The 25061-nt window shown below is 34.9% G+C and overlaps 1 protein-coding gene across 6 annotated transcripts in view; it reads right to left on the reverse strand.

The window, feature by feature from the left end:
* RNF38 (ring finger protein 38) overlaps nt 1-25061 on the reverse strand; it is a 118315-nt gene that overhangs the window by 30351 nt on the left and 62903 nt on the right. For 3 of the 6 annotated variants that reach the window (XM_081065543.1, XM_081065544.1, XM_081065547.1), the window contains exons 3-6: nt 18855-19004; nt 14325-14518; nt 8074-8287; nt 550-717 (exon numbers count right to left, since the gene is read on the reverse strand). In XM_081065543.1, coding sequence (XP_080921669.1) covers nt 550-717; nt 8074-8287; nt 14325-14518; nt 18855-19004 — 726 coding nt within the window. The remainder of the gene's footprint in view (nt 1-549; nt 718-8073; nt 8288-14324; nt 14519-18854; nt 19005-25061) is intronic. The other 3 variants (XM_081065545.1, XM_081065546.1, XM_081065548.1) reach the window with 1 other exon arrangement.

A 25061-nucleotide genomic window follows, 5' to 3' on the forward strand; every position in this document is an offset into this window, starting at 1 on the left:
GGTTGAGAGCCCGTGCTCCAACCAACTGAGCCATCCGGGAGGCAGCTCAGCTCAAGGTGCCGTGTTCAATCTTAGTTGCAGGGAGCGGACCCACCATCCCTTGTGGGATTTTCGAGGAGTTGAACCAGCAACCTTGTGGTTGAGAGCCCACTGGCCCATGTGGGAATTGAACCGGCAGCCTTCGGAGTTAGGAGCATGGAGCTCCAACCGCCTGAGCCTCCGGGCGGGGCTGAGACTATTACTGTTGATCACTGAACTTTGTAAGACTTTACTACTAACTAGTGCATCCTATATTAATACTCCAAGGCCAACCTTTATCAAAATTTAATCATAAAGTGTACGTATAATTTAATTAATGTCAAAATCTATCAAGTTTAAAAGCAAATTTTTATTAAACTATTGCTATAAGGAAGCTGTTGAGGTTTCTACTGCAATAAAACTGACTTTTTTACTTGGAAGTGAGTGCAAAGCTACAGAAGGCAGTCTCTTAATTTTGGTTTGCTTATATACTGCACCGAGTCATTCTGAAGAGGGGGTGCACAGACTTACCGGAGGAGGCACACTACAGACAGGGAGGTGCTGTCCACTGAAAACCACAGAGCATCCTGGGACCTGCTGTGTACTGCACGCAGGGATGTGCTGGCCTGTGCAGAGTGGAATCCCATGCGGTGCCACTGTTGTTACTGTGTAAGAAACAGGGACGGTGCCCTGATGGAGCTATTAGGAAAGAAGAACAGAACATTAGAACTCTAACTGTTTGGATGAAACATCAACTATTAAAAATGAAAATCTGGGCATTTATTGATTCTCCTCTCAGCTACACAGATTTTCACAATGTACTTCTCCAATAGTTTCAATCAGAATACTTTTTCATTGTAAAGGAAAGCTGACTGTTTCAAAGTAATATATGATGCCCACAGAACCAGGACTAAACTCGTTCCCCACAAAGACTTCTTGGAAAGTCCAGGAAAATAATGAATTGCTCTATTAAGTCTTCTAGCCTGCTTTATAAAACATAAAACTTTTCTAAAGTGAAAACTTGGGAAAAGGACAGCTTGTACCTTCTACTACCTGGCTACATTCAACAGAAAAAAAATTCTTTAATTGCCACTAGTGAAACAATGGAAAGCAGTATTTTAAAAAGTTAAATAATTTCCTGCTCTTTAGAAGAGTCTTATTCCCATCCTCCATATCCTAAGACAAACAATGTTAATGACTTATCCTTCCACATCTTTTTCACGAGTATACAAACATGTTAAGCATGGTTACCCTCAAATTATCATGTTTGTTTGTTTTTGTTTTCTTAACAGAAACCAGATATTACCCTGCAACTTACTTTTTTCAATTAATGTTAACATTATAGATATCTCTTCAAGTGAATTAAAGGTAATTATTCTTTTCGATCCTATCCAGATATTTCAATACACTCCCTTAACACACTCACTATCATTCATATACTAATGGACATTCAAGTTGTCAGTCTTTTGCCAATACATACACAACTGAAAAAAATGTCATTGAACATATATCCTCACTTATTAATAGTTTTATTTATTTCAGAGGTATTACTGGGTAAAAGGATAAATGTATTTTTCACTTCTGCAAAAGGCTGAGTGGAGTAAGTCCCAATTCCAACAGTAGCAACAGGGCTCATTTCCCAGCACCTCCACTCGAGGTAGATATGCTTAGGTTATGAACATGCTTACCTCCCTAGAGGATGAAAACAACCGTATCAACAGGCTTGCTTTAAATTTGCATTTTTCTAATTAGCGAGGTCGAACATTTGTAAATGTTTATCGACCATTTAGATTATTCTGCAAATAATCTATATCCTTTGCTCACTGTCCATTTTCTAATAAGTTGTCTGTCATGTTTATGTATAGCTTTGTTTTTTAATTAGAAAAAAGCAGATATTGCTTGTCATGTTTAACAAAAATATTTTCCTAGTCTACGTTTTATCTTTTGATAAACGCTTTAATGGAAAAATTTCTTTCACTATCTTGTATTTATTGAATATAGTCAAAAGTGGAGCTTTTGTAGTTTCTTTTATGAAGTTATACAAATATGCTCCTAAACTTTCTTAATACTTTTTAATTTTTGTATTTAATTTATACTCCAACTAAAACCTGGGTTTTTTTGTTAGTTTGTTTACAGTATGAAGTAGGGCTCTAATTTTTTCTTGAGATTATACTTCCATTTATTAAGCCATCCTTTTCCCTCTAAACTGAAATACTATCTTTCTTCCATTCAATAACATCTCACATACACCTGTATCTATTTCGTGCCAAATCTTTGGTAAGACAAAGTCGTCTTATTATCATACTTTCTTATTTTATTTTTTGTCATCTTCACACATTTATTCTTATGTAAATAAACTAAAATAATACAGAGAACTGATGACTGCTAGATGGGAGGGGGGTTGGGAGCTGGGTGAAAAAGGTGAAGGGATTAAGAAGTACAAACTGGCAGTTACAAAACAGTCACAGGGATGTAAAGTACAGCACTGAGAATATAGTCAATAACATTGTAATAACTGTATGGTGTCACATGGGAGCTAGACTTACTGACGGATCACTTTGTAAATTATATAAATGTCTAACTATACTGTAACATGAAACTAATATAATATTGAATGTCAACTGTAAGTGAAAAATTAAAAATACATGTAAAAAACAAAAATTGTCTGAAAAAAACAAATAATTTTATCCTCTTTCAAAACCCAATGGTATGCTGATCTGTATTAATTTAATTATGTTAAAGGTTACGTTATTTTACAAAAGACACATAATTATATACTAGGGCTTTTCATTGGACTATTACGCAACCACATGTTCAATACTATGTAAATATCCTTCAAGAAATTAGTTTTCTTCATATAGATATATCATTCTTATTAACTTATTCCTCAAAGTTCTTTTCTAAGTTTGTAGGTTTTGTTATATTTATTATATTGGGTTATTGTTTCTCTCTTTCCACATCAAACCAGTTAGTGAAAGTAATGAGAAAAGTGATTAATTTTTATTACATCTTGAACCTAACAACCTTATCTAACTTAATTCTAGCATTTGTGGAACTTCACATCATTCCTATGTATACAACTATATCTGCTAAAATTCAAAGCAATTATTACTTGTCTTTTTACTTTAGTGATAAAGAACCTTCAAAAATGATGCTCAGAGGCATTTATCTTATATCTGATTTTAATGGATATGTATATCGTTTTGTGTTCTGTATCTTAGCCCTTTCTCAGAAACATTGCGAGTATTTTCTTCCAGGCAGTGGATTATTCTTTCAATTTTTAAATACTGTCTTTGGATTAGCAGAATTTTTTTATTTTAGTGAAATCCAGTATACTGGTGTTTTATTAAGTGGCTAGTACTTTACATACCCTGTTTAAGAAATCTCTGCTTAACCTTATGAATACAATCTCCTTTATTTTTTATCTTATACCTTTTACATTCTGATCTAGTATCCAATTCTATTTTCATGTGTGACATCAAGTAGGAGCTAAGGTTCAAATTTATCCACACAGATATCCAGTTGTTTCTGTACCATTACTAAAAAAGAACTCTTCCCTCCTTGAATTCCTTTGGCATCTTTGCCAAAAATTGAGTGACCAATATATGTTCAACTCTATTTCTGATAATTAACACAGCTCTTTAAGTTTATCAACAGTTCTCTGTATAGTTAGTGCTTTTCCTGTCATATTTACGAAAGCCTTCCCTACTTATGGTCTTGAAGCTCTTCTTATGTCACTTCCTTAAAAGCTTATAGTTTTGCCAACAATATTTTCATCTTTAATCCACTTGGATTGACCTTTGTTAACAGAAATAAAAGATCCAGTTGCATGTTTTCATTTGGATACCCAATTGTCCCAGAGTCATTTATTAGAAAAAAATGCTGTCTTCTCCCAACTCATCTACAGTCATACATCATATATAAACTTTTCATAAATGCGTTGGTTTATTTCTGATATTTATTCATTAGCTTGTTTAATTATTCTGGCATAAACGCCTTTATTTCTATAGCTTTATAAGAAGTCCTAATAATTGGAAGAGCCACTCTTGCCCACCTTGTTGTTCTTCAGGATTGTAGACCAGTGATCCTCTCAATTCAGCGTGCATTAGAATCACCCAAGTTAAAACAGATCGCTGGGTCCCACACCCAGTTTCTGATTCAGTAAGTCTAGTGTATAGTGTGAGAATTTGCATTTCTAACAAAATTCTAGGTGCTGCTGCTGCTGATCAGGACATACTCTGAGAACCACTTGGTCTTAGAGACTCTAGACCAGAGTGAATGTCACTTGGCCAACTATTTCACAAAGGAACAGCTAGTAATTATTTTAGGCTTGTAGGTCATTCTAGTCTCTGCACAAAGCAGCCATAGACTATAGATAAAAAAACATAGTTGTATTCCAAATAAACCTCTACAGAAGCGGCCAGGTTGCTCAGTTGGTTAGAGCCCGAGCTCTGAACAACAGGGTTGCCAGTTCAATTTCCACATGGGCCAGTGGGCTGCACCCTCCACAACTAGACTGAAGACAACAAGCTGCTGCTAAGTTTCCAGAGAGGCTGCCGGATGGCTCAGTTGGTTAGAGCGCAAGCTCTCAACAACAAGGTTGCAGGTTCAATTCCCACATGGGATGGTGGGCTGCGCCCTCTGCAACTAAAGACTGAAAACGGCAGCTGGACTTGGAGCTGAGCTGCGCCCTCCACAACTAGATTGAAGGACAACGACTTGGAGTTGATGGGCCCTAGAAAACACACTGTTCCCTAATATAATAAAAAGATTAAAAAATAAATAAACCTCTACAAAAAACAGCCAACAGAAGTTTGCTTTCCCCTGCTCTATATTGGAATTAATCATCTTGAGAGTTCCTAATTTTGAACTTATCCTGCATTTCCAGAATAAACTCTTAACAGTAATTCTTTCAACAATTCTTTCAACAATAGATCAATTCATTGCATCACTAGCTGCGATTTATTATTTAAAACATCTGCATCTGTATTTGAAAGGGAAACTAGTTGATAACTTTGTTTAATTGTCTGAGATTTCAGTATTATATTTATGCAAGCTTCATAAAATATGCTTGGAGGCTTTCTTTTACTATACTCTGGAATACTTTAAATTGGAATTATCAGTTCTTTAGAGATGAGACAATTCAGATGTAATTTCTAAACACAGGTTTTTTATTATGCCTTCAATTTCTGCCATGGCTACTGGTCTGTTCAGGTTTTCTACATCTTGGATTGTCCTGAATTTACATATGTAATTATTTAATTTCTCAATATGTAGACTCAACACATAATTTTATTTAAATGAGATCTCACCTTTTCTGAAATGTAGTTTTTCTCTTTTCTTTCTTTGGTTCCATCCTTAAGCACCGTCTCCTTCCCTTCACTTTAGTGTACAACACCCAAGCCTAGTACATATTTCTCCATATTTTTCTCTTGTGTTCATATAGTTCAATGTATATACATATATTTGTCATGCTTTACAAAATGGGACATAACACTTTCCTCAATTTTGATTTTCTTGCTCAACAACATCTTGCAGATATTGCTCCCATTCCTGACATAATTCTAATTCTTTGTAACAGTAACATCCCAGGATATAAAGATATAATTTATTCTACTGATGATAAACAATCACTATTTATTCCTACTTTCCGTTTCTATAAATTTGCTTATTCTAGACATTTCATATACATGGAATCACACAATCGTGGCCTTCAACGATTGGCTTCTTTTACTTAGCATGTTTTCAAGGGTAATCCATGATGCAGCAAGAATCAGTACTTCATTATTTTTTGGATAATATTCTATTGCATGGATATACCTTATTGTAGCTATCCATCAGTTAATTGACATGTTACTGTTTTCTATACATTTAATTTGCATTTAGGCACCACATCAAGCTCTTTTAAACCACAAAAAGAATCTGTTTTCTTTTACTATATAAGGAGGGGGAGAAAACACAATTATTTTCTTCAATTTTTTTATAGCCATTACTACATTATCTTATTGCATTTGGTAGAACTGCTAACATAATATTGTACACAGTAAGTTAAGCATCTCTCTAGTTGCTGATTTTTCTCTCACCAATTAGGATACTTGTTGGTTTTACTTATTATAAGTTAATTTCCTTCTTGTTGTATTTTATTTAATTTTAACTGACTTTTCAACATCCTTTGATATAATGATATGTTTTTCCTTCTATTATTTATGAAATGAGTACTTCCATATTAAACTATCCTCTTATTTGGAATAAATCTTATGTGGTCATAGGTTATTATTCTTTTGATACATTGCTAGATTGTATCTTCAAAACATCCATTTAGAAATTCTATGTTTTTGAGAGTTTTTTCCCAGTTCTTTGGGGATTACCATCTTTATTTGCTCATAGCTATTAAAATTATGCTGGCTTCATAAAATAACTAGAAAATTTGCCAAGAAAAAAAAAGTCTGGAATCTTTTGTATATTATAAAAATGAGTATTTCTTGAAGGTTAGAAAAAACAGCTGTGAGGCCATCTGGTACATTGTGCCCTTTCAATGGTAAATCTCTAATTAGCTTTCACACTTATGTGGTAATTCAAAATTTTCTATTATTCTTGGGTCAATTTTTGAACTTCCTTTAAATTTTCTTTTTGTCTCCCTAGGGTTATATATAGAATTTCATTATAATAGTTAATAATAAAGTAATTTACTTGAGCAGTTACCGTTTGTACTAGTTTAAATGCTCAAAATGGATTAACTCTCAATTCTCCCAACATCCCTAACAAGTGCTATTTTCATTTTACAACTGAAGACAATTTTTTGAATGTTTCCCCTATGAGTGGATATGTGGTGGTTTTTTTTTTGTTTTTTTTATCATTTCTACTCTTCTTTACATTTGTCCTTTTCTCCTTAATCAAGGTCACAAGAGGTGTGCCATTCTTATCAATTTTTCAAAGCACTGGGATTTCTTTGAACTACTTCTCTTAAAAATAGATTTCCCTATCATTAACTTTAGTTGTTTTTCCTAGTAATTCATTCTTCAATTTCTTTTTGCTTATTCTGTTATTTTTTCCCTTAATTACTCAAGCAATTAGTTGAAATTTACATTTTTCAGTTTTTAAAATAAATAATAAAGGTTCATGAAAATTTCTCAGAGGACAGCTTTAGGTGTGTCCCACTGATTTTGCTATGAAGATTTTCCCCTTTAATTATACTCTTGCTTCAAATTTCAGTGTCATTTTTTTTCAATAAATTTTTAAAACTTATGACCATAAAGAACGTGGTCTAGAAAATAAAATTTTTAAAGTGTTTGTGAACAGAATAGGAGAACATGTCTGACAGAAAAATGGTTCCTGGGAGAGATCATATTTTCTTTCAATTGTCAGTATACAGCAGTTTCATTGTTTTTATCATCCAGTGCAGATGAAAAATTGGATGCTGGTCTGTCTTCTTCCTTTATAATTTTTCCTATCCCTAAACTTGCAAGATTTTTTTCCTGGTCCTTAAAATTCACCAACTTTGTAAGATTGTCTACATTTGTGTCTCTTTCAACCTCAGAAAACTCCAAAGGAAAAAAGAATCATACAATTTGGTCTTCCCCCTCAGGTTCTAAAGACTGGCAGGCCCTCTCCTCAGCTAGTCCTTCAGTTCCTGGCAGAAAGGAAGCCTTACACCTGTCACCTCCTTGCTATGGAAACTTGTAAGCAGATGCACCCTTGCTTACAACTGCCTATTGAATTATTCCAGAAGAAACTGGAAGGAAGAGGGAAACAAGGATATGTATTCAAACCACCAGCTAAATATGTCCTATTAATCCTACACCAGTTATTTCAAACTACTACTTCAAGTCATTCTGAGCTTTCATAATGTTATCCTTATTTTTCAAAGTTCAACCTTCTGTGCAGAATTTACGTTTCAATCCTTGGGAAGAATGATGAACTTATCCAAAATTGCTTCATTATTAGGTAAAATGGTTTCCTTTTAGGTATAATTAAAAGTAATTTACAACGAAAAACAACCTGAATAAACTGTCACCAACTTTTAGCATCTGTATTTCTTGGACATAGTTACTATACCTGATCGTGTATGTCAACCATTACTGCATTCTGCTGGGTTGGATGAGCAGCAGGGTGTAACAGACGGGGAGATACATTCGGAGGGTGGAAGGCTCGAGGTTCCTCTATTGCTTGCTGCTGTGCATAAGGGAGATGGTGATAGTTTTCATCTTGACTAATGGAATTATGTCGAGACAGACGATCCCTTCTTCCTCTCTGGCGCCTGACAGGAGGACTGTAACATAGCAAATGTCAAAAAGGTCATAACGTTTACTGTTGTGATGCATCAGGATTCTGATTGTCTCTCTTTGCAATCCATCAATACTTTATGCTAAGGTAAGCTTGAGTATTAACTGTCGTAGTTCCCCAAGAGCTCTAAAACCTTATATATTTAAATAGAACATGTTTTTAAATTAAAATATAGTTAACATATAATACTATACTAGATTCAGGTGTACAACAGTTACTCAATATTTAAATACCTAATGAAGTGATTACCAGGATTAAGTCTAGTAACCATCTGACACCATATAAAGTTCTTACGATACCATTCCCTACTGTTAACAAGTACATCACGTCCCCATGACTTGTTGATTTTATAATTGGAAAGCTGTACCTCTTATTCCCCCCTTCACCTTTTTCACTCTTCATCCTACTCCCTCCCCCTCTGGCAACCATCAGTTTGTTGTATTACATTACATATACATTAGAATGTATATGTTTTTTAAAAACCAAAAGAAAACAAAATGGTTATTTAGCTCTGAAAGAATTTAGAAATCAGTAGTCAACAGCTGTCTTTTTTGGTTTAATTGTATGAAATTGCCCTTTTTACAGGCAAAAAATAGTCAAATATCAGCAATTTCATATGATTTAACATATTATTTTTCTCCCTTTATTTTATAAACAATATAAAACAAAATTTAATCCTCATATATATTACCAGTATTCCATATATGCCTAATAGGCATTAATTATGTATTTATTTATTTGGCTAAAACATAAAGACAAAGTTTCTATATGCCCAAAATGACAATTTTTAAAAATGAGTAGAAAATACATGAAGTAACTAAACATTTAATTTATTGACAACTGCAAACATAACAGTAACTAAGCAAATGCTGAGAACAGAAATGATTGAGAGGTAGTATCAGCATAAATATTCCATTAATACACAGAATTGTCAGTTAGAATCTGATAACTGATGGAAACTTTTACTCCCCGTGCACTAATCATCTATGTAGTTTAACAAAAATTTTAGTAAGTTGTTATTTTAAGGAGACTTCCATTTTCTATTTTCCTACTATTCCACAATTCATTTCCACTGCTTTTTGCCGTGGCTCAGCACCAATGCAATTCGAAAAGCAGCAGGCCTTATTAAAATGCACTCTACATTGGGCAAAAGAGGCTAAACAGCACCCTTCCAGACCACAGTGGCACACAGCCACCTTAGCAATCTTTACTGAGGTCGGGTCACACTTTGCACCTCTAAATCTGTTTCTTCTCACTACCAACTGCTCAATCTTAAAGAGAACAAGGGCCATTCCTTTGTGAATTAACTCTTCACTGTGCGCTTGATAGCCTCCCCCAAGTTCTTGCTTCATCAAAATTGCTTCCTCCACCTTTATTTTTAGTGTATCTCTTTTTGCATTTTTGCTTCAAAAATCTACATATTCATTGAATTTAAGATGTTATTCACCTTGAACTCACTTTTTTAACGTTTTGAGATAATTCCAGTATACTTTTTGCATACCCCTCACCCAGCTTTCCTTCACGCTACTATCTTCTATTAGCATAGAAAAATTATCAAAATTAATAAACAAACCTTCATATCATACTATCAATTAAACAGAAAGCATTAAGACTTCACCAGTTTTTCCACCAATGTCCCCTCCGTTTCAGAATCCAATGCAAGATCCCATTACTGTAAATTGTCGTGTCTCCTTAATCTTCTCCGATATGTGAGTTCCCCAGTCCCTCCTTGTTTTCCATGACCTTGATACCTCTGAGACATAGACAATTACTCTGCAGAATGTCCTTCAACCTGGGTTTGTCTAATGTTTTCTCATGATCTGCCTGAGGTTATGCATTAATGGAAAGGACAGAGGTGATATGCCCTTTCAGTGCATCCACCCAGGGGTACAGGACACTGATATGCTTCACTGGTACGTTATTTATGTATCATTGATCACTTGACTAACTGCTATCTGCCAACACCCTGTACTACAAAACCACCATTCTTCCCTTTGTAATTACCAAATATCTGGGGGGAGATACTTTGAGACCATGCAAATATTCTGCTTCTATTGAAAGTTTTGCCAAAAATTTCAGCATGTATGAATGGATCTTCAGCAATCACTATTATAGTACGCGAATGGTGATTTCCTATTCCCCTGAGTTCTTCTGCATGTATTTGTTGGAATTTTATAAGGAAGAGCGGTCGCTCCTCGCCCATTTATTTATAACCAGTATGCGCTGATGGATATTTATTTTATTCCTTGGGTTATAACCTACACTGTTGTTCAAGTTATTTCAACTGTGTCCAATAGGAGCACAGTGTTTGACTCCCGTGCCCTTCCACCATGTCCCTCTCCTTTTGAGCACTTCCTTAATATCTGACACCACAATATGATGTAGGCTCATCTTGTATTTTCCCTACACCAATTCTGGGATTAATCAGTTCTACAAAGAGCCCTGGATCCTTTAACTGTAGAATGTTATTTAGAAGCCAGGTGTGCTCACTGTTACATGGGAGTCACTGTTTCTAGTCTCTGAGAGAATGGAACAAGAAAATTTATCTACATATACTAACTCATGTTAACATATCTTTGTATCTGTGCAAGTATTTTACTTCAGTTTATTTTTTTTAAGTATCTAATTGGCTTTAATTAAGCAATTCATGAATCTGGCAGCATCCCATATAGCAACTAGAAGGGGGCACTCCCTGTACCCCCTGTATTTTAAAGAACCGTTTTATGTATCACTAAAAAGAGGAAAAAAGCTGCCAATTAAACTATGATGCACCATCAATTTTAAGTCTTTAATGCTAAGATGTAAAAATATGTGTACCTTAAAATCAAAATAGAGTATATATGCTCACACTACTCATCCTAACCACAAAGTTTAAGGGCCCCTTTTAAATTTGTTTTATTCTTGTGTTGTCAATTGCTCTCCCTTTCCTACTCAAAAATAATTTAAGTAGCTTTCAAAGTAAACACAAATTAAAATCCAAGTTCTCGCGCTGATATGTACGTCCCCTTACAATTTGGGTCGCTATCTTTCCTGTATTGCCTCTCATTAACTCTCTGCTATGTGTGCCTCGGTGGTAGAACATTTAGAAATAAATAGTGGTAACAGATATACAAATATTTCTTTCAGTTGATTTTACACCAGTGATAGACATGTACTTTGTCATTTTGTTTTAGTTGTTACCACTGTAAATAGCACAAAGGTATTCCCTCCGGGCCTCTTTTGTTGGATTAAGGTTGCTACATGTCGCTTATCTGTTTCATTACGTGGAAGTTACACAGTCTAGTTCTATTCTTCGAGTGATTACCCTTAAACACATACTGCACTTTTCTAAAAATATCTAGGTTTACTCAGCATTAGTAGGGGGGAAAATGAAACAATACACTTTTACTTCTCTGCTCTGTCCCCATCTCCTGTTCAGATCTTTTTCATTTCTCTTTCCCTTTTTTAAACAATGGTCTTGAATTCTATTTCTTGCATTTATTCTTCTGCTTCCTGGATAAAATACAGTATTTAATAATTCTTTCAGGGAGGATCTTACTGGTCAACTTTGTCTCTGTTTGACATGCTTTTATATTTTGGCTTTACACTTAAATGATTAATCAACTGGTAGAAATCAAAGTTTTCTGTCTTGGGATATTTGTGAATTTCTATTTATCATTGGTGTATGTTCTGAAATTTCACCAAGATCTTGCTCAACACGCAGTCTTTCTTCAATTCTGGAAGATAATTTTGTACTATTTAAAAAAAATTTCTTCCTTCTGTCTCCATCTGATAATACTAGACATATTTAGAACTGCTGGATCTGTGTCTATATTAAAACTTTCTTTCCCACATTTTCCATTTTATCCTTTTATACTACATTCTGGGAAAATTCCTCTACTTGATCTTCCAGAAATGGAGACCCTTTTTCTGCCCATGTATTGAGTTTTTAATTTTACCAAGCTAAGATTTCTAGTTGATTTTTATTGATATAATCAATCTCCTCTTGCATCTCTCTCGTGTTACACTTATTCTAAAATTCTATTTTGTTTTCTTCTATTTCTTCAAGTTCTTTGTTTTATTGAGTTTAGTGCCCTTCTTTCACTTTGTTGATCTTCCTCAAATGTTTTGTAATTTCCTGGTTGTGTGCTCATCTTTGTATTTGAAATTATGCTAGACTGTTGTTGAATGTTGCATCTGTTTGTATAGACTGCTTCTGTAAGAAAATCGGGCAGCTAAGCTTATAGCTAGCCTGTAATGAAGTCTGAAAGGGAGAATGGAGTAAGGAGAATAACACACAGTGCCAGGCAGAATAAGACTGTAGCTAGTTTCCTAGGTAAGTGCTCCCCATCCCTCCTTTGTGTTACCATGAATGTAGAGCCTGATGCTTCTCCCCAACAGTAGATGGGCACAAAATTATAGTACATTAATATAAAAGACTGTATCAAAGTAAAACAAATGAACTACTGCTATCCACATTAAAAACAGAATATCTACTAAACAAAGTTGAAGAATACATTTAAAAGTATTAAAAGGTATTAAAGGTATTAAAAAGTGTAACAAGGGCATGACCACAGGGTTTATTCTCTAGAAAAAAAGGGGGGCTTTTTGAGGTATTAACAATGTTCCATTTTAACCTAGGTGTTGGGTACACTTGTGTGTGGTCCTTTTAAGTGTATACTTGTTTTACATGTTCTTCTTAATGTATGACATGCTTCACTAAAGAACAAAAGGAGAGATTACAGCAGATACTCAAGCTATAACCTTGAAACAACCAACCATATTTCCTCACACTTATATTTATTTAAAAGCTATAAAATATTTCACCTGGTTGACTTAACATTATTTTACTTAAACACAACTGGGTAAATAACACACCAGGTAATGTAAAAATCTTAGCGTCTCAACAAAACATAGCTCAGAAACAGGTTTATTTTGTCTCGTTTGGAACAAGGAATGGTGTCTTTAATATCCCTTCAGTATTAAGTTTCCCAGGGTTACCATAACAAAATACCACAGGCTTAAACAACAGAAATTTATTGTCTCACAGTTCTAAAGACTAAAAGTCCAAGGTTAAGGTGCCAGCATGGTTGGTTTGTGGCAAGAGGTCTCTCTTTCTGGCTTGCAAATGGCCACTTTCTCGCTGTGCCCCCACATGGCAGAGAGAGGGAGCCCTCTGGTGTCTCTTATAAAAATACGAATCCTCTTGGATCAGGGACACATTCCCATGACTTGCTTTCAACCTTTATTACTTCCTTAGAGGCCTCATTTCCAAATACAGCCACGTTGGAAGCTAGGGCTTCAAGATAGGGATTTTAAGGAGACACAAACACTCAGTCTACAAAACCCTCCTAACTGAAGGTTATCAGTATTTCTTAGATTATCAACAACCTGCACATGCAAACAGTTGTCTCAGCTCAAAGATGCACTATTTCCCTGGAAGAAATCTATAACCTCAGATAACAACCAAAGGCGAAGCAGCTCAAAAAGAAATGTATTCCCTTGGGAAGGAAAGGAAAAGACCAAGTCCCATGGAAGAGAAGACTGAGTGTTGAACTAAACCTCAATCACTCTTCATACCGCAGACGCTAGTTTTATAAGAAACCTAATTAAGCTCCCAATTAACTTAAAGGATACAGAAAGAACAGGAATAGAGTGGACAATAGGTAGCTCATTTCCAGGATCTTCTTATTTCCTTATTGTTGTGAACTATAAAATGCATTTTTCCATAATCAGGATTGTAGGCTAGCCCACAAAGTCATAAACCATAGGAAGTTGAATTCATATATAATGGTATGGATTGGTTTTAGGTAAATCACTTTAGCCTCTTTCGATTTCTTCATCTGTCGATCACAAGCTAAATGAACTCTCATGATCGAGTGTGGGAATCTGAACAACTTGTAATGTTTTTTGCGTGTGAGTGTCTGAATACATATGTTTTGGTGTTTATAAAATGCCTACAGAAAAAATACTGATGCTAAAAAACAAAACTCACAAATCTACCAATGGAAGAAAACTTAAGAAACAAACTGTAATCAACTAACCTTCTTCTGTTGCGTGCGGGTGTGTTGCATCGTTCCCCTGAGAAGTGATGTTGGCTTGGTCGAACTGAAGGGGGCTGCCTATTTGATGTCATCTCCCATGGTCGCATTGGTGGTGAGGGAGCTGGTGATGCTGATGTGTAATCAAAGACTGAATGAGAGAGGCGCTGTCTCTTGGGACTTGGACTATCTTCACTCTGCCAATGCAACAAAAATCATTCACATTACTATTTATGCATAGGTGTTGAGATATATTTACCCTAAAGGGTAAAGGAGGGAAAAAAATGCTATCAACCCAAATTAAACACCTTCAAAGAAAATGATGCTGGGGGCAGAGGTGGAAGGGAGATGCACAGTAAATACTATCAAATGAAAAGCGAACCCTGTTTTTAAAAATCATCAAAAAATTTATCAGGTAACAACAGTATACAAAGTACACAATAGGGAAAGAAGCAATTTTATGACACTTGATCAAATCTCTTTAAAATCCCAACTCAAGTGAGAAATTCCACTGTGCTTTCCCATCAGTTAATTCTTTTAAGCATCAAATTCATAGCTGAGAGATCAATTTAGGAGATGGTAAAATTTAAGTAGTCCTTGATTTGATTCTAAATCACACTCCTCTGCATTCTTATTCCTGTTGTTTAAGGCCATTACATTTATTTTTTTTAAATGAAAGTTACCTGGATAAAATAAAATTTATATAAAAAAGATAAAAAGAAATAGTCAACTGATCTAAATCATTTCTTAACTAGAATGTCTCAGCAGTTGGGGAAAGACATTGGGTTGCAGGTAGATCATGGTAATGATGGATAATTCAAAACTTGTGCCTGTTACATGCTGAGGCATAGTCTCAAATTTTCAAGGGTCACAGCATTGCTTACCAGCTATAAAACTGGTATGAACCACCTAATTGAATTATGAACTCTCCAGGAGTCCCTACACAACCCAATTCCACAATGGAGTCTCACCAAAAGTGTCAAAATTACAAACTCAGTCTGACAAGGGCTATGTGTTTTCTAAGACAATCTCTCCTATCTCCAATCTACCCCTGACAAGTTCTAATTATTCAGGTATTACAGCACTTCTGCTTGCAAAATAATAGGTACCTGCTACTAGCACCAAAACCATGTTATAATATAAGCTGAAGAGTATATGGGGCTACATACTACAACATTCGATTTTAAGAGATAACATAAAATAGAACTGACTAAACGGATAGGAAAGAAGCAAACTGCTAAAAGGTGCCTTGATCATTCCTATTTAACAGAGGTATTACAAAAACCATGTTATTTTCTTTCTATATTTAAGCATGTTATTATAATTCAAATTTGTCATTATAATTAAAATAGAAAGTAGAAAATAGTTTTCAGAACCATACAAATGCTTTTGCAAACTCTCTTTACCACACTCTTAATTTCTCCCTATATTTAATGATGCTATTATAAGTATAGTTTTTACCTTGATTTTAATAAGAAAATCAGTTATGTTCTGATAATCCTAAAACTTAAAAATGGAAAATAACCTGATAATAATCTCATATTTAGATATTCTGATTTAAAAAACAAAATGGCTTAATGACCAAGATTTGACAAACTCCTACATGAAACTACACAGAAGCACTAGAAGTGATCTCCACAGTTCGTAAAACAAATTTTTACTAACAAGGACTTTTTTAAAAAGTACAAAATGCTAGTAACCCAAATGTGATCATTAGCTTTCATATGCATGTACTATACTACAAAGCTTGATGCAAGCTAAAATGTGGAACTTTGAATTCTAAAAATTCACTGCCCAAAACGGAGGAATGCTATAAAGCCACAAAAAAAAGACCTGAAAAAACACTTAGGCTATAATTCTCTACATATTTTCAGTGATGTTCAAATTGCAGGTTAACACTGTTATTTTTACAACAAATGCATTTAAGAGATAAGGAAAGGTGACCAAATACCGTGTTTCCCCCAAAATAAGACTGGTCTTATATTAATTTTTGCTCCAAAAGATGCATTATGGCTTATGTTCAGGGGATATCATCCTGAAAAATCATGCTGGGACTTATTTTCCAGTTAGGTCTTATTTTCGGGGAAATATGGTTAAGTTTCCCATCTCTTCTCTATGTGCTGTTATAGGTTCACATTAGTGAATAAAAAGAGACAATAGGTGAAGGAAAGTGAACTCTTCATTAATTCTATGGCATAGTAATAAGTCTTACTTTTTTACTCAAATAGGGAAACTACAATGGACACTTAAAGACAGGTAAGTATTCAAGTTAGTTTTACTATATGCAACGTAGTTTCATTACATTTCTCATCAATTTTAGCACCCTAACTCCAAAAAAATCCTGTTTCCAACAAAAAGAAGAGGGAGTAACCTACAAAGAAGCAAGAATTAGATGAGCTATTAGACCTCACAGAAAACAAAAGAAACTAAAAGTGCTCTGAGGGAAAATAATATTGAACCTAGAGTTTATACTCCAACCAAACTATTAATCTAGTGTGAGGGCAAAAACAAAGACTTTGCTAAAGATGTATAAAAAGTCAAAGCTGCTTCTCACATATCTATTCAGATGAAGTTACTTGGTAGATTTTATAATGTGTGAGCATGCTCTTTTTCTCTTTCACTTGAAGAATTATACCGGGGGTGCCAAAAAAAAATGTTTACACATGACTTGTACTCATCTTTTGTTAGCAGTATACATTGAGTATTATAATTTTAATACGGTTTTTTCCTTTCTTAAAATGTGTATACATATTTTTGGTACCCTCTGTGTATAAATACGGGATTCAATAAAGAGTAGAAGAAAAGAAATCCCAGAAATGCAATGTAAAGAAATCCCAAGATGATGGCAGTACAGCGGGTCTGAAAAGTAATCATTCCAAATTAGAATAAGAAGTCAGAGGTCTCTGAGAAAAATACCCTAAATAATGTGTATTCAAGAACATGACTGAGAACTTGGAAGTTCTTAGCAAAATTTAAGCACATGACTCTCTTAAGAAATATAAAAGGCAATCACAGAGTCCAGGAAAAACCAAGACAAAAACAAATCCATATCATTTTGTCACCTAAAGCATTCTTTGAGTTGAATAAGGTAGTCAGAAGATTACAGCTACTACTCCATAGGCTAAACATGCTACTTAGTTTTGCAACGACTATACAGGTATTCCTCACACTATGAGGAATTGGTTTTTTATTCAATCAACAAGGACAAGGCATGAAAGATCACTATTGCAGTTACAGAATAGAATGAGTATTGTAAACTCTGATATGAAGTAACTAAAGATTTGTATTGTGACAAAATCATGGACTGAATGTGAAAATCCTAATATAAACATCTAGAAATAAGTGGATGGTCAGAGAAGGAAAGTGTTGATATTCTTCTGGATCCATGTTTCCAAACACCAGTCTTCTTTGAATAAAAAGTTCATCCTGTTTTTGATCTCTTTTTGTCATTCATCTCCACTATTTATCAATTTTGTCACTGCCCTTGTTTATTAAACTTTTGCACTTTGCTTTTTTTTTACTTGTTTTATATCATATTACTCCTAGCCAAAATCTTGCAAGCTTTTTATTTTTTAAATTACAAAATATTTCATATATGCAAGTTATAAAGTATCAGGCAGACACATGTATAATTTTTAAAAACCCACCATGCAGCATAGGAATCAAGTACTACCAGTATTTCTGAAGCCCCATATGGCCTTCTATGTCACACCTACCTGCTGTCCCATACCTGTGCCTTGGGTAAAACGTGACTGAATTTTGCATTTCATATCCCTTTGCTTTTCTATATGGTCTTACCACATACAGTATCCCTCAATATTACACTGTTTAGTTTCTGAATTTAATATAAATGGTATCAGACTCGGTGTATTTTTATCATTTTGAGATTTATCTTTACTGATACATGTGGCTGTGTAGATGAATCATTTTCCTTCTTTTAGTATTCCATTATATGAATATACTGTAGTTTATCCCCTCTCTTTTTGACGGACATTGGGTAGTTTCCAGTTTTTCACTAGTATTTCAAGCAGGTCTGCCATGAATATTCTTGTATGTTTCCTGATGTACATTTAGTTGGTATTTTAATGCTTCATGTAAAAGTGATGGCTTTGTGAATTTATTGCCCAGGGTTTTCTTACAAAAGTGGAGTATTTGTATCTCTATTTAAAAAAAAAGCCATATTTAAAATGAGAATCAAAGTGCCTCCTGTAATTTTTTTAAAAATTTAATATTAAGGTATATAATAATTACCATACAGTAAAATTCACCCTTTTAGCGTACAGATCAAAAAACAAGAATATTAAGTGGTCAAATAATAAACAGCAGCTCAAGAGAAGACAAACCTTCTTTAGAAAAAAAGCTGGCTGAAAAAGTTATATTAAAGAAGTCCTCTAAGAAGAATACTTATTCCCACATACAACAGAAGAGAGGATGATGATACTGAGAGAATTTTGTTTCAAGCCTCCCTAGAAACAATCTAGAATGATCTGTGACTCTCGGCCCTCCGTAGGGAAAGGGTAAATGTATAAGAACCTGGAAGAAAGCTTTGAAGTGAGCATCCTCTTGAACGGTAGTGTTCTGATCACTTGGGAGGAGAGGGAACAGGCTCTGAAGTCTCACCCTTTCACAAATCACCTTGTTAGGATGGCCAGGCAGAGGTGCTGAATTGGCCCCGGGAGATATCTGGGAAAAAGAGGGAGAAGAAAAGGATAGTTCATGGCTAGCCGCACCAATGTGGAGAATCATGCCTATGAAGGACAGTCTGGATTTTCTAGGTATTTGATTTTGTTAGCAGAAACTGGAAAGAAATTAAAAATTAATCTTAAACATAAAACAAATGTAAGGATGGCAAAAGTTGCCTCTGGCAATGGATCTCTCTTACAAAAGGCAAAACAAGCACTACTCCAGAATGCAAACGCTTTCCTATGTTTCTCATATAGTATCTACTGGTATCTTTTCTGTTGGTATTAATTCTGAAATCCTAAGGGATATAGACAAGACTTCATGCTAAGAAAACCTGAGGTAGAAATACATATCTCAAGTACTGAAAGGTAAGTGTCTGCCTGGATTAAAATTAGTATCTTTTTCTTCTATTTTTTTAGTTAACCTTCCAAGCGATTGTGCAAAGGAAGATGAGAGATTTCAGAACATTTGTGTAAAACTTCTATAGAGATCACAGCTATAAAAAACAAGACTGGAAATCTCAACTCTATTCAACAAAAACCTAGCAACTTTCCTAAGGAATACAAGACAAGATCACAAGACCCAAAGTAAGTGACTGCAAGTTTTAAATGCATGACTTGGTTATGGTTTCATCCCTTTCAATACGCATATAAATATATTAATACTTAATCTGTGGCATTTTAAATGACAAACATCCCCTGCTCCACAGTGTTGTGGAGTGAATTGCCCTTGGGGTTTAAGATTTGTGAATCTGCTTGTCCCCATAACTGAAGACCACGTGCTTTCAGGCTGTTTTTAGAGTTTCACTGCCTCATTCATTCTCATCTATTCTGTGACAAACACTAAACCAAAAAGATAAGCATGCATGGTTTCCTACCTTCAAGAAGTGTATGCTATATTAAAAAAAAAGAAGCAAAAGCAAATCACTGTACAATATAAAGGGCATCATCTTTCTACGATAATGGTAGGTACTGGGTGCTATGGAGAGGTAACTGGCAAGAGACAGCAGTCTAGTCAGTTCAATATGCACAATGTTCAATGTGGCTTGTCAGTAAGGAAGTAGCCAGAGAGAAAGGCAGAAACAGTTCATGAAGTGGCATGCTGTTTATATTAATAATCCTGCTACAATAAACTTCTTTAGCCCCTTTAATAAATTTTTGCTTCTGGTTCGTTAATGAGCCTGGTAAACAGATAACCATGCTTGCTGCTAAGATTAAAATTACTTCCAAAAAGACCTTCCTAGGAGTAAAAGCGAAACACTTGAGGGCAGTAACTTTACAATTCATTAGTATTGCTATACAAAATGTTCTGGATATGAACTAAAGCTTGTATCTCTACTACAACCATAAATACAAACATGCTAATATCCTTTTTATCACTATGATAAAGTATGAATTGCTGAATTAAGGAATACTTACTGACGGCCTCCTATAAGCAGAGTTATGTTAGGAAAGGAGAAAACATGGATCCTGCCCTCAAAAAGCTTAGTCTAATTAGAAAAAAAAAAGTCAAGTAGCCAATTATAGGATAACGTTTTAAATGCCATAATATAAGTATAAATTAGAGTAGCGGTAGGAGCGTTGGATTTATCTGAGGGTAAGAGTTTTAAGAAAAAATTTCATAGGAAAAAGTGTATTTCATATATTTCTGACCCCTCAATCTAAAGAGTGCTTTTACCACGTAAGCAATTTTCTCTCTCAAAACGGTCTGTTCCTTTACGTAGTTTTCATATTCCTTTTGCAATCTTCTTAAGCTTATAATTTGAACAGTAAATACCTCTGAAGAGTTTTAATAAGGCCACCTGCCTTCAACTATCATACCTAAAGCAGTCTGCATTAGTAGCACGCTTACAAACTACTAGTACAAGTAGCTAGATGGGAAAACAGAATCCGAGGGTTAAGTTTCCTCTCAATTCTTTGTTCCTTTGAAAAGTTAAGATTTCAGTAATATATAAGTAAAAAACTGGCAAACCCTGGCTCCTTTGGCCTCAAGTTAATAATTCTGAAGCATATTCCTCTCCTACCCCAAATTTCCTTGGGTCAGAAGCTCCATTTGCCTATAAAAAGGGAGGACAAAAAAGACAATGGAGAAAAGCTATATTTAAACCCTGTAGTTAATACAGATCTGGGACAAAATGATAAATGGGTTTGATCAAACCAGATGCCCCCGTGGATAAGATAAAATCATATACAATCATTGTGTGTGTACGTGTGAATTCTAAGATGCCTCCAAGATTCTCACCTCGGGAATCTCCTGTACATCTCCTCTACAATCCATCCCTCCCTGGTGTGTGGGGAGGATTGTAGTAAATACAGTGAATTTTACTTCCAAGATTAAGTTAAATTATATTGGAGGGATTTTCAGATGTAGTTAAAATTCAAAGTCAGTTGGTTTTAAGTTAATCAAAGGGGGTTATCCAGGGTGAGCTTGACTTAATCAGAGAAAGCTCTCAAGAGGAACCGAGCCCTTCCTGAAGAGCCTCTCCTGTCAACTGCAGACGAAGATATGTGAGAAGGTATATGAAGGGGCCACATGGGAGACTGATGGCATTCTCTAGGAGCTGAGAGTGCTCACCAGTTGATAGCTAACAAGAAAATGGGGGACCCTCAGTCTTACAATCACAAGAACCATAGTATACCAACATCCAGCGAGCTTGGAAAAGGTCAAGTCTCTGATGAAATCACAGCTCCCATCAGGTAAGAAAGGCCTTGAACCCTACAGCTAACCCACCAGGACTCCTGATTCATGGAAGCTGTAAGATAACAGATTTGTATTTTAAGCTATCAAATTTGTGGTAATTTGTTATACACAACAGAAAACGAACACAGCGTATATGTATGTAATAGAATAAAAAGTTGTGTACCACACTCAAAGGAAAAGTTTTTCTCCAGAATTTTAGCTATATTAATTTGATTATGAAAGAAATGAAGACATTTTAATCTAAGCAATACAGCAGTTTTTAAAAGCTCCATCTGGTAATAGCTAACTTCATGCCAGGAAATGAACTGGGCTCTCTAATCTTTACACTGCAAGTCAGGGTAAACTTAAATTCACACATCTTGTAAATACCAGAACCATAATTTCAAGCCCAGTCTATCTGGCTGTAAGGTTCATACTCAGCCCACTAAACCACCTTGTAGTTTAAGAATTTAAAAAATAACATTCTCCTTTATAATTTACTTGGATTAGTAACTAACAACTATTCCACAAGATCTATTTAAAGCTATTTTAAATATTTTAAAATAAATTTGTTTCCTTTTAAATTGTTTCTGACATAAATTTCTACTACTTCCCTAATTCTCCCTCTGAAAGTTACTGAGGTTATACTGTATGTGAAAACTGATGCAATTCTATTTTTCTCTAACCTGGCAAACTATTGAGCATTACACATGGTAACTTCAGCCTTCTCTCAAAATGCAACTTACATTTAAAGCCGTGCCAAGAAAACAACCCTGAGACGGAATTAAATCTGCAACTCACACATTTCTCATTTTTAATGTTTATTTACATATAACTGTATGACTAATCCACCCAGTATAACTGAGAAAAGCACTGTTTCACAAAACTAAAGTTACAGAAAACAGTTTTAACCTTTTAAGCACCAACACGTTACTATTTTAGGACATCTTTTGTTTAATGTGGCCTTTTCCTGCCTTGGTAACCATAATATAACCAAGAATTTAACCTTTGTCTTGGAGAGTGTAGTAATTATCAGTTATTGTGCTAAAAATAACATAGGACTTAGGTCCAGATATTGTGCCAGAACTTGCTTCCACTCAAATCGGTTCTGATCAGCTTCCTTCTTCATTCATTTACATTTTTTTCATAAAGGTAAGGCAGAGTATGTGAAGGTATATGACATCAAGGCCTGTATTAAATAATGTACTTTCTACAAAATAAGTTATTGAAAGGCCCAAACAGACTTCCCCAAAATAGCAACATTATTCTCCAGAAAAAAAATTGTTCACTGTTACTTGCTAGTAATACCAATTGGTCAACAGCCTAACAGAAGAACGGACAAACAAAATAAAACAAAAGATGGGTCAGGTGCTTAGTGTTTGTTGACTCCAACAAGTCCCTTACTCCTCTAGGTCCAAGTCTGGATACCTAAAAATGAAGAGTTTAAATCCAAATTATCTAAAAATCCAAAGTCTCACTGCTTCCACGACGGCAAACATTAATCACTTGCAAAGTAATCAGGTAGATTTTATTAACAATTTGAAAGTGTGAATCTGTAATGTTTCTTCTGATGAATTCTCAGGTTATACTCCAAAATAACAGGAAAAGCCACATGTACAAATACAGAGGGTATCAAAAAAAATGTATACATTTTAAGAAAGGAAAAACTGCATTAAAATTGTAATGCATATCAATAACAAAAGATGAATACAAGCCATGTGTGCACATTTTTTTTGGCATCCCCGGTACGTTCATCACAACACATTAATAGCAACAATTTAGAAGGGAACTAGAAGTAACCTAAATGTTGAACAAGTTAAGTATTTGCTGAGTAAGATTATGGTATCCATGCTTGGTATCCATGCAGTTGTTAAACCGTTCAAGGACTGGTACTACCTACTGGGGGAAGATCATTACTGTCCAACACTGGGGCAATCATTTTTTAAAACAAACTATCATTCTCATTCTTGAGTTAAGGGCCCATATCTTCCTAGGAGCAGCACAAAGACGGTTGGTGTAAATTGCTGAAAGGCTCCACACGTTCCCCACCTCACAGTCCCATAAATTACAAGGGGAAAGAAAGGCACACATGTAACTATTACACGTATTGATAAGGTGGGCATAAAGGTTAGGAAAAATAAGTTACACATTATTTTAGTAAATTGTTTCTTCCCTTCCCTTCCCCAATCCAGATTTGCCTATACAAGGATTATTCTCTCAAGGAATTATATCTAAAATCATTTACTTAGCCTGGGAACCTCTTAGTACATTGCTCTAAAGCATCTCTTCAAGACTTATCTTTGAGAACTACATGGATTTGGAAACTATCGAGACCATGACCAGTCCAAATCAATACAAAAAGTGTGTGTGTGTTTGAAAAGATAGTGTGACTGAACTCTTTATAATTCTTATTAGGTAAAAAGCGTAATTGATTCAAATATTTATTGCATGTTTACCATGTGCTAGATGTTGTGAATACAACGGGAAAAAATAGTCCTTACCCTCAAAGAGATTCAGTCTAGTGACAGGCAATTCAACAAGAACTAAATGAAGACACTAGGGCCACAGAAGAGATTGGAGGTAAGGTGTTCAGAGGGGAGAAAATGTTCAAGTCCTTAAAAAAGGAACATGAAAAGACAAGAGTTGGGGGGGGGGGATGATACTGTGTGCATGGCCCCTCTTGATCTATTTGCTCAAATTTCTCACTCATTAATTTACTAGAGAGTTCAAATATTTGCTTGATCTCCTCCAGACAGACAATGTCACATTAGGAATTTAAATTTAACATTTACTGAATGAATGAACTAGACTAGAATTATAGGGTTCAAATGTGTGTACAATCTGTATGTTCTCTCCAGAGAAAAATAAAGCAAGCCATGAGATAACCGAAGTAGAAGTGAAAACGAATGTCTGACATATGTGATTAACAGGAAAACCACCAGAAAACTAGTTAAGTAGACCCAGACACTACAGAACAAATCAATAACTACCTTTCCAGCAAAATGAATTACAAAATGGTGGTGGCCTAAACAAAACTGGGGCAGCACAAACCGAGAAATAGATGGAACGAACTAGAAGTAGAAGACAAAGATAATTTTGACCAATAATCTTTCTATACTAATCAACGATTTCAGAGATTTTTATCTAAGGATTTCTCACCCATGCTTTCTCACCCAAAGCCTTGGAAAAAAAGTGAAAAATGAGTACAAATAAAAACAAGTCTGGTGGTGTAACTAAAAGCCTCATCCAAAGCTGTTGGCATAGACAATAGATCTGCACTCTACATTATGATGCTAACAGATGCAGTTATGTCTGACAATGCCATCCTCTGCCCACCTTTCATAAAAAAATCAGGCTGCTCCAGTAAATTCCCAATAT

This window comes from Rhinolophus hipposideros (genome assembly GCF_964194185.1).
Source record: "Rhinolophus hipposideros genome assembly, chromosome: 11".
Lineage (NCBI taxonomy): Eukaryota > Metazoa > Chordata > Mammalia > Chiroptera > Rhinolophidae > Rhinolophus > Rhinolophus hipposideros.